The sequence below is a fragment of the Peromyscus californicus genome, unplaced genomic scaffold (assembly GCF_007827085.1).
Source record: "Peromyscus californicus insignis strain IS unplaced genomic scaffold, ASM782708v3 Scaffold_13__1_contigs__length_99412109, whole genome shotgun sequence".
NCBI lineage: Eukaryota > Metazoa > Chordata > Mammalia > Rodentia > Cricetidae > Peromyscus > Peromyscus californicus.
Genome location: NW_026294424.1, coordinates 9,088,168 through 9,100,591, shown reverse-complemented (window position 1 = coordinate 9,100,591; position 12,424 = coordinate 9,088,168). Strand labels below are relative to the sequence as shown.

General features: G+C 58.6%; 2 protein-coding genes across 3 annotated transcripts in view; both read left to right on the top strand.

Moving 5' to 3' along the window:
• Window positions 1-4,140, top strand: part of Gck (glucokinase) — a 39,596-nt gene extending 35,456 nt beyond the window's left edge. For both annotated transcript variants that reach the window (XM_052734435.1, XM_052734437.1), the window contains exons 7-10: window positions 872-1,055; window positions 2,184-2,339; window positions 2,616-2,849; window positions 3,078-4,140. In XM_052734435.1, coding sequence (XP_052590395.1) covers window positions 872-1,055; window positions 2,184-2,339; window positions 2,616-2,849; window positions 3,078-3,222 — 719 coding nt within the window. In that variant the 3' untranslated portion in view covers window positions 3,223-4,140. The remainder of the gene's footprint in view (window positions 1-871; window positions 1,056-2,183; window positions 2,340-2,615; window positions 2,850-3,077) is intronic.
• A 1,718-nt stretch (window positions 4,141-5,858) lies between these two features.
• On the top strand, window positions 5,859-7,770 carry Myl7 (myosin light chain 7). Its single transcript, XM_052735872.1, has 6 exons — window positions 5,859-5,966; window positions 6,146-6,221; window positions 6,440-6,544; window positions 6,995-7,073; window positions 7,242-7,290; window positions 7,669-7,770. The coding sequence occupies exons 1-6, from the start codon at window positions 5,931-5,933 to the stop codon at window positions 7,768-7,770; spliced, it is 447 nt and encodes a 148-aa protein (XP_052591832.1). The 5' UTR covers window positions 5,859-5,930.
• Window positions 7,771-12,424: the final 4,654 nt, after the last annotated feature.

Below are 12,424 nucleotides of genomic sequence, written 5' to 3'. Positions count from 1 at the left end.
ATATCTACTCACAAACAGACGTGGTGACTGCTCATTATTCAACATCAGAGTCACGATAATTACCAAGATTGAAAACATTGGGAGAATTCACATCCAAATCTGGATTTCTAGAAGTCAGAATGTCACTGGCCCCAGACTCCTTTAGCGAGGACTGCTGAATAGCATGGCTTCGCTGTCCTTGCCAGCTTGAGAGGTGGACAGTCCATATGGTCATGCTCCTCAAGAACTCCACATTTTCACTCTGCACGAGGCAGGGCACGTGACAAAGTACAGCAGGTCCTACCTGCAGTGGCCTCTGGACTGCCGCGGTGGCCTCTGGACTGCTCCAAGGGCCTACACAGTGCCTTACTTATATTGAGAGTCCCCTAAAAGGGCTGAGGAGAGAGACTTAAAGATGTGCCTACAAAGTGCTAGACAGCAAGGGGCTGGAGAGATGGCTGAGCAGTTAAGAGCACTGGCTGCTCTTCCAGAGGTCCTGGATTCCATTCCCAGTACCCACAGGATGGCTCACAACTGTCTGTAAACTCTGGTTCCAGGGGATCTATACCCTCCTCTAGCTTCTATGGGCACCAGGCAGGCACGTCTGTGGTGCACAAACATACATGTAGACAAAACACTCCTATACATAAAGGTTTTTAAAATAAATAAGTAAAAATAAAACAACACCTCAAATCCATTTCCAGTTGTCAAACCACATTGGCACACCTTGTTTTTCTCCATTCCCCTGACTACCCAGGGAAAGAGTGGGGATGCCACCCGTGTTAGAGGACAGTGCCCAGACTGACCCATCGACCCTGCGTTACACAGCCGCTCCAGCCTTCCAGCCTCCATCCCCCCCGTTCTTATAGCCTTATGTGCCCCATCCCTGCAGGCACCGGCTGCAACGCCTGCTACATGGAGGAGATGCAGAATGTGGAGCTGGTAGAAGGAGATGAGGGACGCATGTGTGTCAACACGGAGTGGGGCGCCTTCGGGGACTCAGGCGAGCTGGATGAGTTCCTGCTGGAGTACGACCGAATGGTGGACGAAAGCTCAGCGAACCCCGGTCAGCAACTGTAAGGATGCCCTGCCCTCCTAGTCCACCCCTGGGGCTGCTCCTGCCTGGCACACCACAGCTGGGTCACAGCGCATAACAGCTGGTTCATAAGAGCTCTGAGGAGAAGCACACGGTCGGTCCCTCTGTGAGCTGGCTCTTTTCTTCAGCTCCGTCACAGTCTGCTCCTGTGAGGTGTGGAGGTGTCATGGTGGTTTAGAGGAAGTCCCACCTCTCTACCCTGATAGGGAGCCTCCCACCAGAGGCAGCTCTGAAAGACCTGCGAGGTTTATCTGGTTTAAACCAGGATCCCCCCGAAGTACATACGTATGCCAGTCCCACAAAATGAACATTAGCATTTGGAGGGATGTTGTACGTTGGCAGAACACATCTTGGGAACCAGCTGCACAGAGCTTGTCTTGAATCATGTCTATTGCCTCGTGATGTGGTGCACTCCTTTGATCTCAGCACTTGGGAGGCAGAGGCAGACAGATCTCTTTGTGTTCCAGGCCAGCCTGGGCTACATAGCAAGTTCCAGGGTAGCCATGGCTACATAGTGAGATCTAGTCTCAAAAGAAAGTAAATAAATAAATAAATGAATGAATAAGATGAGTTGTGCCTATTACAGGCTAGCCACCTGCATGGTACCATTCTCACGTTAACTACTTAATGAGTTTCATCTCAGACCTTCACAGGCCTCTGTTAGGTCGTTAATATCTGTTGGATTTCAAGATGAAATAGGGCCCACAGATTAGGCAAAAATATGCCAGGCTGCCATGTGCCCTGCCTGGCACCAATCCTGTGAGCCAATGAGAATAACATCCTGTGGAAGGACTAAGGTCCCAGGCTGTGTGCTCACGAAAGGCCTGCCACCAGTAAGATTTCAAAGGACCACAGAGGCTCCTCAACTCTGTGCCCCTCTCACATGCCAGGCCAGCAGCAGGGTTAAAAATGTGCATGTTCCTAGGACCTCTGAAGCCTCTGTTTACAAATGTGGGAGGCAGGGCACAGGGCAAGGACCTTGGATAATGGCTTGGGTGTGGGAATGAGAAAGGAATCACAGTGCCCCGTGTGGTCACCACTTAACCGGAATGGGACCTGTGGGGATTTCCCGAGGACCAGCTGGCATAACCGACTGTTCTGTACCTAGGTACGAAAAGCTCATTGGTGGGAAGTACATGGGCGAGCTGGTACGACTTGTGTTGCTCAAGCTGGTGGATGAGAATCTTCTGTTCCACGGAGAAGCCTCGGAGCAGCTGCGCACACGTGGCGCCTTCGAGACCCGTTTTGTGTCGCAGGTGGAGAGGTGCCTGGAGGGGGCAGGACCAGGGGCGGGGTCTGGGAGGAGGAGGAGGAATGGGGTGGGGACAGAGGTGGCCTCAGGGACACAGAGAAATGGACCAGGGTTCTAGGGGCAGCAGAGTATTAGGTCAGGGGCACAGGGAGACTGGAGCCAGGCACAGCCTGGAGACTGTGGCATGGTCACCCTCACTATAGAGAGAATCCAGGGCTGCTGGGTCCGGCTGGTCATCACCATTCCTCCGGGACCTTCAGTGACTTCCCTCCCCCATCCTGCCCACAGCGACTCAGGCGACCGCAAGCAGATCCACAACATCCTGAGCACTCTGGGGCTTCGGCCCTCGGTCACCGACTGCGACATTGTGCGCCGTGCCTGTGAGAGCGTGTCCACGCGCGCCGCCCACATGTGCTCAGCCGGACTCGCGGGGGTCATAAATCGCATGCGCGAAAGCCGTAGTGAAGACGTGATGCGCATCACGGTGGGCGTGGATGGCTCCGTATACAAGCTGCACCCTAGGTCAGTTTCCACCTTAGCTGCCGGGTCCAGTCTCTCCCTACTAAAGGGAGGCCCAAAGGGCGCGGCTCTCAGGTCCAGGCATTTGTGAGCCTTCCCACCAGGCCCCCCTTAGGCCTGGATGCCGAGGATGCTACAGTCGGGGAGCCTACGGTAAACGGATGGGTGGCAAGGGTGAGGTGGTCTAAAGGGTGGGAGGAGAAGTGACAGCCCTATTTTTCTCTTGCTCAGCTTCAAGGAGCGGTTCCACGCCAGTGTGCGCAGGCTGACACCCAACTGCGAAATCACCTTCATCGAATCGGAGGAGGGCAGTGGCAGGGGAGCAGCGCTGGTCTCTGCGGTGGCCTGCAAGAAGGCCTGCATGCTGGGCCAGTGAAATCCAGGCCACAAGGACAGGAACCTGGGCTCCATGGGGACTCTACACCCTACAGATGCTCCCAGCCCACCAGGGCAGGAGATCTATTCTGCTGCTACCCCTGGAAAATGGGGAGAGGCCCCTGCAAGCCGAGCAGGCCTTTCTGCAGAGTCAGTCATGTGGGACAGCCCTAGGACTCTCAACCTGGGCCAGGGGGCTGGGAAGAGGAAGAGGATCAGAGGCACCAAAGCCTTTCTTGTTACAATCAACTACAGAGAAAGGCGTTGCACACTCAGGACTTGCATTTTCACACTTCTTGCCTCTCACAGCTGTGGGCGTGGCCTCCCTGATCTCCCAAGGGGAGTGCCTGTGGACCTTGCAATGGTCTGGCTTCCCTGAGAACATACCCTGCGTGGGGAGGTAGCTCCAGCAGCTTGGTCAGACCAGACCTGGGCTCCCCGGAGAGCAAGGGCTGCTGCTCACCCAAGCCTGGCTGTTTTCTTGCCTGTGACCCAAGAGGCTGGGGAGCTATGGGAAACTGACTGTCCAGCTGCATGGAGGGGACTTTGCAGGCCACAAACACCCCAAAGAGACTGCTTCCTACATATACCTCTACCCCTGAGTGACTTATGGTTCTGGGATGAACCCTCCCAGGAGATGCCAGAGGATAGAGCTCCGGAGTTCCTGTCCTAAGGGGACCAGCAAGGGGAAGCCTCACTCTGCACTATCAGGATCCTCCTCCTTCGAGCAGGATGGCGTCTTCAACTCTCGAATCCCTGACCCGGGAGGAAAAGCAAGCCACCCTCAGTATCCCTCCAAGAGACCACCCAGGCAGGCCCCTCTCCCCCTCACCCTCCCCAAATACCATGCCACCCTCTCCATACCAACCTGGGACTGTGGGGGAGTTTTTAATTAAATATTTTAAAATACTTAAACATGGCCTGTCATTGTTCTTTGACCTCTGTGCATAAGGTCATACAAAGAAACGTCACTGGTATACATACACAGGTAGTCCCTAAACTTGGTTGTGTCTCGGAATGTGCTGTACCTTCCAGACACTATGCCCAGGGGAGTGTGAGAGGTAGGCTGTAGGAATGGGAATGAGGTGACATGGGGACACTCCAGGCACTGAATAGCCCTCTGCTGGGCCCGGACCCCTGGTTGCCCCTGCAACATGTGGAAGACAGAGAGCAGGAAGGCCAGGCCTGATGCTGCTCTGGTCGGGGTTGGGGGGGCGGGGCGGGCGCTGATTCAGCTGTAGGTTTGTCTCAGCGGCCTTCTGTCTCCTCAGAACCATGGAGGAAGCAACAGTGAGTAAGAGCCAGGGCTGTGTGGTGTCACACAGTTTCTAAGGTCCCTCCAGAGGAGAACTCTGGTAGGTGACATCGCTGCAGGGCTTAGTGCCTTTTCTGTGCAGCATAAGCACACCTGCAGGCAAACACAGACTTGCGCGATTTTAATGCACATTTATTTCTTTCTCAATGGAACTACCCAGCAGGTCAAAGGCAACTGTTCTCTGTTTCATTCAGAAAACAAACAAATTTAGAACCACTAGATGGGACCTGTGAGCCACTTTTCATGGGAACCCCAGGAGGCACTGTGCTCCAAAACTTTCCTGCAAGACAGCATCACACAGGCCCGCCATGTGCCAGGTCCTGTGGATTCCAGATGTGTGTTCAGGAGTAGGCTGCAGCTCTCCGTTGGGAATGTCAGAGAGAGTTTTCTGAGGGGTTAGAGCATGGAGTTGAAATGGAGCTTATGAACAGCAAGGCTCCCAACAGGGTGGGTCCTAGTGTGTCAGCAGAGCAGGTGCGGCAGCACAGGTCTGAATGTGAGGAGAGCAGCCGAGGACCTGCCACCTCACTCCCGAGTTACCCCAAACCAAGCACCTGGTTCTGTGGGGCTCACAGCCTGCTCAGAACTGCTGTCTGTCTGTCTGTCTGTCTGTCTGTTATCAGCGGGGCAGCGGCCAGAGCTCAGGCTTTTCATCCAACCCCAGAGGATTCAGGCCAGAGACCATCCTCGGAAACATGCACTGCTTCCTAGGTCCAAAGAGTAAGGATGATGGCGTTAGCCAAGGTCCAGCCTGGACTTGCAGGAGGGATGGTAGACGAGGGGTCACAGGGACCCTACAACATGATCAGGAACGGTAAAAGTTTTGATCCTCTCTGCCCAGGAAAGGCATGGAACCTGGCCACAAGAGCTGATGGATCCTAGGATGTTACACTTGGGAGCTTGAGGTCACCAGGAGTGTAAACGGGATCTGCTCGGGGGGCCTTGTCTTCCTCTCCCAGTGGGGGCTTCCAAGTTTAGCCCCGTCATCCATTCCTCTCCTTATTTGGGCCTCTGGGTGTGATAAGGCTGAGACATAAAGAGCCTGTGACAAGATCACACAGCCAGACCACTACAGATCATGGTGAGTGCTGGGCAGGGGACAGGAGACGAGTCACACCCAGGTGCCAGTCTCTGCTCTGCAGAAGGGCAGAGCCAAGGACTTCTGTGCCCATGCTGGGCTCAGGGAAGTGATCTCTAGGGGTGGAGAAAAGTCCCTCACCCTGGCGCTCCTGGTTGTGCCCTGAGGCTGTGAGTAGTTGGGGAGGGGGGACTTTGGAGAACTGGAGAGGGGACCCCTCTCACCATCAGTATTACAGGCCAGCAGGAAGGCTGGGACCCGGGGCAAGGCTGCAGCCACCAAGCAGGCTCAACGTGGCTCTTCCAACGTCTTCTCAATGTTCGAACAAGCCCAGATTCAGGAATTCAAGGAAGTGAGTACCACGTATCTCCAGCAGCCTCTCACCCAGGGGCATCCACTCCACACCCCTTCCACACCTCTCTTCTCGGGGTGTGGGGGGGTTAGGGGTCCTCCCTCCAATCTTCTCCCTCACCTCCTGCCTCCCCTGGAAGAGAGGGGGTAGTAGCTCCCACCTGAAGGCTCTCCTCACAGGCCTTCAGCTGCATTGACCAGAATCGAGATGGCATCATCTGCAAGTCAGACCTGAAGGAGACCTATTCCCAGCTCGGTGAGTGGATCCACGGGCCCACCTCCCAGGGGCTGATCTCATTCTCCTCAGCAGCCTGCTCAGAGAGAGGACCGTGCCCTGCCTTTTATCTCATACATCGCCTCTTTACATGTCCCTCAGTCCAGTCACACATCCCCATCCCCCAGCAGCCCCACAGCTGGAGCTGCCCAGGAAAGCAGGCAGGGCAGCCTGGGTCACCTCATGTCCTACCCTCCTAGGGCGGGTAAGCGTCCCAGAGGAGGAACTGGACGCCATGCTGCAGGAAGGGAAGGGCCCCATCAACTTCACGGTCTTCCTCACACTCTTTGGGGAGAAACTCAATGGTGAGTCTGTATCCTGTCAGCCTCCTTAGCCATTAAGCAAACCTGACCCCCTGGGCCCCATGTAAGGTTCACCTGAACTCACTGAGATGTGGACCCTGCCTGGCCATGGTCGACCCAGAGGATGTGGAGCATCCTGGGCTGACTTGGACTCAGAAAAACATCCACTTCCAAATCCCAATTCTAATTTCCCAGCCAGGCCAGCCAACCCTTTTGATTCCTCGAGAAACATTCTGTGGGGTCAACCCCCGCCCCCCCCACCTCTCCCGTACCCCCTCATCTACCCTACCTTATCTTAAATCATTTGATGCAGCCTTAGCCCTTCAGCCCCACATGCTCACTGTCCCCTCCATCAACGTCCTCCAGGAAAGATCCCAGCTCCCTGTAAGTTCTCCCTGGGTGGGGCCTAGAGGCCGGGAATGTGACAGTTCACCTGGCTGCCTCCGCCCCCAGGGACGGACCCTGAGGAAGCCATCCTGAGCGCTTTCCGAATGTTTGACCCCAGCGGCCAGGGGGTGGTGAACAAGGACGAGTGAGTGAGGTTCTTCCATCCCCTGGGGCAGGCACCACAGGGGAACCAAGAGGGTGGCGAGGTGGGTCCTCCAGGTGTCTCCGGCCTTCACTATACTCTGGCAGGTGACCAGTCCTTCCCTGGGCCCCCGCCATTCTTTCTCTCAGCTCAAGCCTTCTCTCTCCTCAGGTTCAAGCAGCTTCTCCTGACCCAGGCAGACAAGTTCTCTCCTGCTGAGGTGAGACCGGCTGGCCCTGTCAACACCTGTCCCTGGCATTGCCACTCTAGCCCTGGGAAGGCCTCATGATCCGCCGCCCGCAGGGCTCAGAACCCAGATCCTAGGCGGTGCAAGCTGAAAGGGTAACAGGATCTTCCCAGAAGAGCTCCCATTTCTATTAAGACCCAGAGGGGAGAAGGCAGACTCAGAAGAGGGTGGGGTTGTCTTTGTGGTCAGGTGAGCCTTTGGCCCCGCCCCCATTCGGGCCCACTTCCTAGTCTGTCCACCAACAGACAAAACCATCCGACTGCACTTGGGGTTGGAAGGCTGAGTCCTCCTGCACAGCTCTTGGGACAGGGGTGGCATCACAGGCCACACTCTGTGGGGTGCCTCCTGCAGGTGGAGCAGCTGTTTGCCCTGACACCCATGGACCTGGCAGGCAACATCGACTACAAGTCCCTCTGCTACATCATCACCCATGGCGATGAGAAAGAGGAGTAGAGCCGGGCGGTGGTGGCGCACGCCTTTAATCCCAGCACTCGGGAGGCAGAGGCAGGCAGATCTCTGTGAGTTCGAGGCCAGCCTGGTCTACAGAGTGAGTTCCAGGAAAAGGCGCAAAGCTACACAGAGAAACCCTGTCTCGAAAAATCCAAAAAAAAAAAAAAAAAGAGGAATAGAGGCAAGCTGGAGTCACCTCAATAAATTCTGTGGCTGAACTAGAACAGAGGCGTTGGCTTGACTATGACGTACAGGATGGGGATGGACCAGGCAGGGGACAGGGGATCCCATGAGGTCCTACCTTTGTTCACACTACCAAGTGAAATATGAACCATTGCTTTGCCCACTGCTGAACTCCAAGAGAGGAAATGGGATGCATACAACCTCCATGAGGCCCAGGAATGAGCCACAAGTGGGCAGCCCAGCTCTTGAGGTCTGGGTCAAGAAGAAATCTCTTGTTGGACACTCAGCAGACTTTCTGCCCAACAGCTCAGCTAACGGGTGCAGCCCCAGGGACCTACCTTCAATCACATAGCCTCCCTGCTCTACACACAGGCCCATTGCCCATTCTCTCTTGATATGCTTGCTGACTATGTGGGCCCTGTGGGAAAAGCACAGAGGAACCTATTTAAAAACACAGTCAGAACCAGAGGGATGGCTCGGTGCTGGATGCCTTGCCTAGCATGTTGCATGCCCTATATTCCGTTCCCAGTAAGCACCCCTCCCCTAGGAAGAGAGAGGGAGGGAAAAGTGGGGGAGAGAAGGGGGAGGGGTATCACAATCATACTGGAGTACAGGAAGACAGGGACATGATGGGACACGGACACTGGAGGGGAGGGCGGATCACAATCATACTGAAGTACAGGAAGACAGGGACATGATGGGACATGGACACTGGAGGGGAGGGCGGATCACAATCATACTGAAGTACAGGAAGACTGTGACATGGACACTGGAGGGGAGGGTGGATCACAATCATACTGAAGTACAGGAAGACTGTGACATGGACACTGGAGGGGAGGGTGGATCACAATCATACTGAAGTACAGGAAGACTGTGACATGGACACTGGAGGGGGAGGGTGGGTCACAATCATACTGAAGTACAGGAAGACTGTGACATGGACACTGGAGGGGAGGGTGGGTCACAATCATACTGAAGTACAGGAAGACTGTGACATGGACACTGGAGGGGAGGGTGGGTCACAATCATACTGAAGTACAGGAAGACTGTGACATGGACACTGGAGGGGAGGGTGGGTCACAATCATACTGAAGTACAGGAAGACTGTGACATGGACACTGGAGGGGAGGGTGGGTCACAATCATACTGAAGTACAGGAAGACTGTGACATGGACACTGGAGGGGAGGGTGGGTCACAATCATACTGAAGTACAGGAAGACTGTGACATGGACACTGGAGGGGAGGGTGGGTCACAATCATACTGAAGTACAGGAAGACTGTGACATGGACACTGGAGGCAGAGCTAGATCACAGGCAGATTCTAGAAACTGGCCTCCTGCCTCATGAGGCCCTCATATCAAGGGTTTTGTCACTGGGTCAAACAACTGGAGCACCGGGAGAGGACTGCCCCTACAGAACTGTTAGTGTTCCCCATCTCTCCCTTCTCTGTCGGAATCACAGGGTGCAGAAGCAGGTGATCCCCGCCCCCCGCCCTACCCCCCCCCCCGCCCTGCCCCCAAGTACCTAAGGGAGAGACAGAAAGCTAGTGACTTGACTCAGCCAAACCAGAACGGAGCAGCAGCTCCCGGCTACCCTCCCTCCAAGCCTGCTGCAGGGGCTCTCAGCTCGGAGCTGGGAGGAGATGCAAAAGAGCAGAAGAAAGAGAGAGGAGAGGGGGAGAGAGAGGGAGGGGGAGAGAGGGGAGGAGAGGGGGGAGGGGGAGAGAGGGGAGGAGAGGGGGAGGCAGAGAGGGAGGGGGGAGAGAGGAGGAGGGGGGAGGAGAGGGGAGGAGGGGGGGGGAGAGGGGAGGAGAGGGGGAGGCAGAGAGGGAGGGGGAGAGAGGAGGAGGGGGGAGGAGAGGGGAGGAGGGGGGGAGAGAGGGGAGGAGAGGGGGAGGCAGAGAGGGAGGGGGAGAGAGGAGGAGGGGGGAGGAGAGGGGAGGAGGGGGGGGAGAGAGGGGAGGAGAGGGGGAGAGAGGAGGAGAGGGGGAGGCAGAGAGGGAGGGGGAGAGAGGAGGAGGGGGGAGGCAGAGAGGGAGGGGGAGAGAGGAGGAGGGGGGGAGGCAGAGAGGGAGGGGGAGAGAGGGGAGGAGAGGGGGAGGCAGAGAGGGAGGGGGAGAGAGGGGAGGAGAGGGGGAGGCAGAGAGGGAGGGGGAGAGAGGAGGAGAGGGGGGAGGTAGAGAGGGAGGGGGGAGAGAGGGGAGGAGGGGGGGAGGCAGAGAGGGAGGGGGGAGAGAGGGGAGGAGGGGGGGGAGGCAGAGAGGGAGGGGGGAGAGAGGGGAGGAGAGGGGGAGGTAGAGAGGAGGAGAGGGGGAGGCAGAGAGGGAGGGGGAGAGAGGGGAGGAGAGGGGGGAGGCAGAGAGGGAGGGGGGAGAGAGGGGAGGAGAGGGGGAGGCAGAGAGGGAGGGGGAGAGAGGGGAGGAGAGGGGGAGGCAGAGAGGGAGGGGGAGAGAGGGGAGGAGAGGGGGAGGCAGAGAGGGAGGGGGGAGAGAGGGGAGGAGTGGGGGAGGCAGAGAGGGAGGGGGAGAGAGGGGAGGAGAGGGGGAGGCAGAGAGGGAGGGGGAGAGAGAGGAGGAGAGGGGAGGCAGAGAGGGAGGGGGAGAGAGGAGGAGGGGGGAGGCAGAGAGGGAGGGGGAGAGAGGGGAGGAGAGGGGGAGGCAGAGAGGGAGGGGAGAGAGAGGAGGAGAGGGGGAGGCAGAGAGGGAGGGGGGAGAGAGGGGAGGAGAGGGGGAGGCAGAGAGGGAGGGGGAGAGAGGGGAGGAGTGGGGGAGGCAGAGAGGGAGGGGGAGAGAGGGGAGGAGAGGGGGAGGCAGAGAGGGAGGGGGAGAGAGGGGAGGAGAGGGGGAAGCAGAGAGGGAGGGGGAGAGAGGGGAGGAGAGGGGGAGGTAGAGAGGGAGGGGGAGAGAGGGGAGGAGAGGGGGAGGCAGAGAGGGAGGGGGAGAGAGGGGAGGAGAGGGGGAGGCAGAGAGGGAGAGAGGAGGAGGGGGGAGGTAGAGAGGAGGAGAGGGGGAGGCAGAGAGGGAGGGGGAGAGAGGGGAGGAGTGGGGGAGGCAGAGAGGGAGGGGGAGAGAGAGGAGGAGAGGGGGAGGCAGAGAGGGAGGGGGAGAGAGGGGAGGAGTGGGGGAGGCAGAGAGGGAGGGGGAGAGAGGGGAGGAGAGGGGGAGGCAGAGAGGGAGGGGGGAGAGAGAGGAGGAGAGGGGGAGGCAGAGAGGGAGGGGGAGAGAGGGGAGGAGAGGGGGAGGCAGAGAGGGGAGAGAGGAGGAGGGGGGAGGTAGAGAGGAGGAGAGGGGGAGGCAGAGAGGGAGGGGGAGAGAGGGGAGGAGTGGGGGAGGCAGAGAGGGAGGGGGGAGAGAGGGGAGGAGAGGGGGAGGCAGAGAGGGAGGGGGGAGAGAGGGGAGGAGAGGGGGAGGCAGAGAGGGAGGGGGAGAGAGAGGAGGAGAGGGGGAGGCAGAGAGGGAGGGGGAGAGAGGGGAGGAGTGGGGGAGGCAGAGAGGGAGGGGGAGAGAGAGGAGGAGAGGGGGAAGCAGAGAGGGAGGGGGAGAGAGGGGAGGAGAGGGGGAAGCAGAGAGGGAGGGGGAGAGAGGGGAGGAGAGGGGGAGGCAGAGAGGGAGGGGGAGAGAGGGGAGGAGAGGGGGAGGCAGAGAGGGGAGAGAGGAGGAGGGGGGAGGTAGAGGGGAGGAGAGGGGGAGGCAGAGAGGGAGGGGGAGAGAGGGGAGGAGAGGGGGAGGCAGAGAGGGAGAGAGGAGGAGGGGGGAGGCAGAGAGGGAGAGAGGAGGAGGGGGGGAGGTAGAGAGGAGGAGAGGGGGAAGCAGAGAGGGAGGGGGAGAGAGGGGAGGAGAGGGGGAGGCAGAGAGGGAGGGGGAGAGAGGGGAGGAGAGGGGGAAGCAGAGAGGGAGGGGGAGAGAGGGGAGGAGAGGGGGAGGCAGAGAGGGAGGGGGAGAGAGGGGAGGAGAGGGGGAGGCAGAGAGGGAGAGAGGAGGAGGGGGGAGGTAGAGAGGAGGAGAGGGGGAGGCAGAGAGGGAGGGGGGAGAGAGGGGAGGAGTGGGGGAGGCAGAGAGGGAGGGGGAGAGAGAGGAGGAGAGGGGGAGGCAGAGAGGGAGGGGGAGAGAGGGGAGGAGTGGGGGAGGCAGAGAGGGAGGGGGAGAGAGGGGAGGAGAGGGGGAGGCAGAGAGGGAGGGGGAGAGAGAGGAGGAGAGGGGGAGGCAGAGAGGGAGGGGGAGAGAGGGGAGGAGAGGGGGAGGCAGAGAGGGAGAGAGGAGGAGGGGGGAGGTAGAGAGGAGGAGAGGGGGAGGCAGAGAGGGAGGGGGAGAGAGGGGAGGAGTGGGGGAGGCAGAGAGGGAGGGGGAGAGAGAGGAGGAGAGGGGGAGGCAGAGAGGGAGGGGGAGAGAGGGGAGGAGAGGGGGAGGCAGAGAGGGAGGGGGAGAGAGAGGAGGAGAGGGGGAGGCAGAGAGGGAGGGGGAGAGAGGGGAGGAGT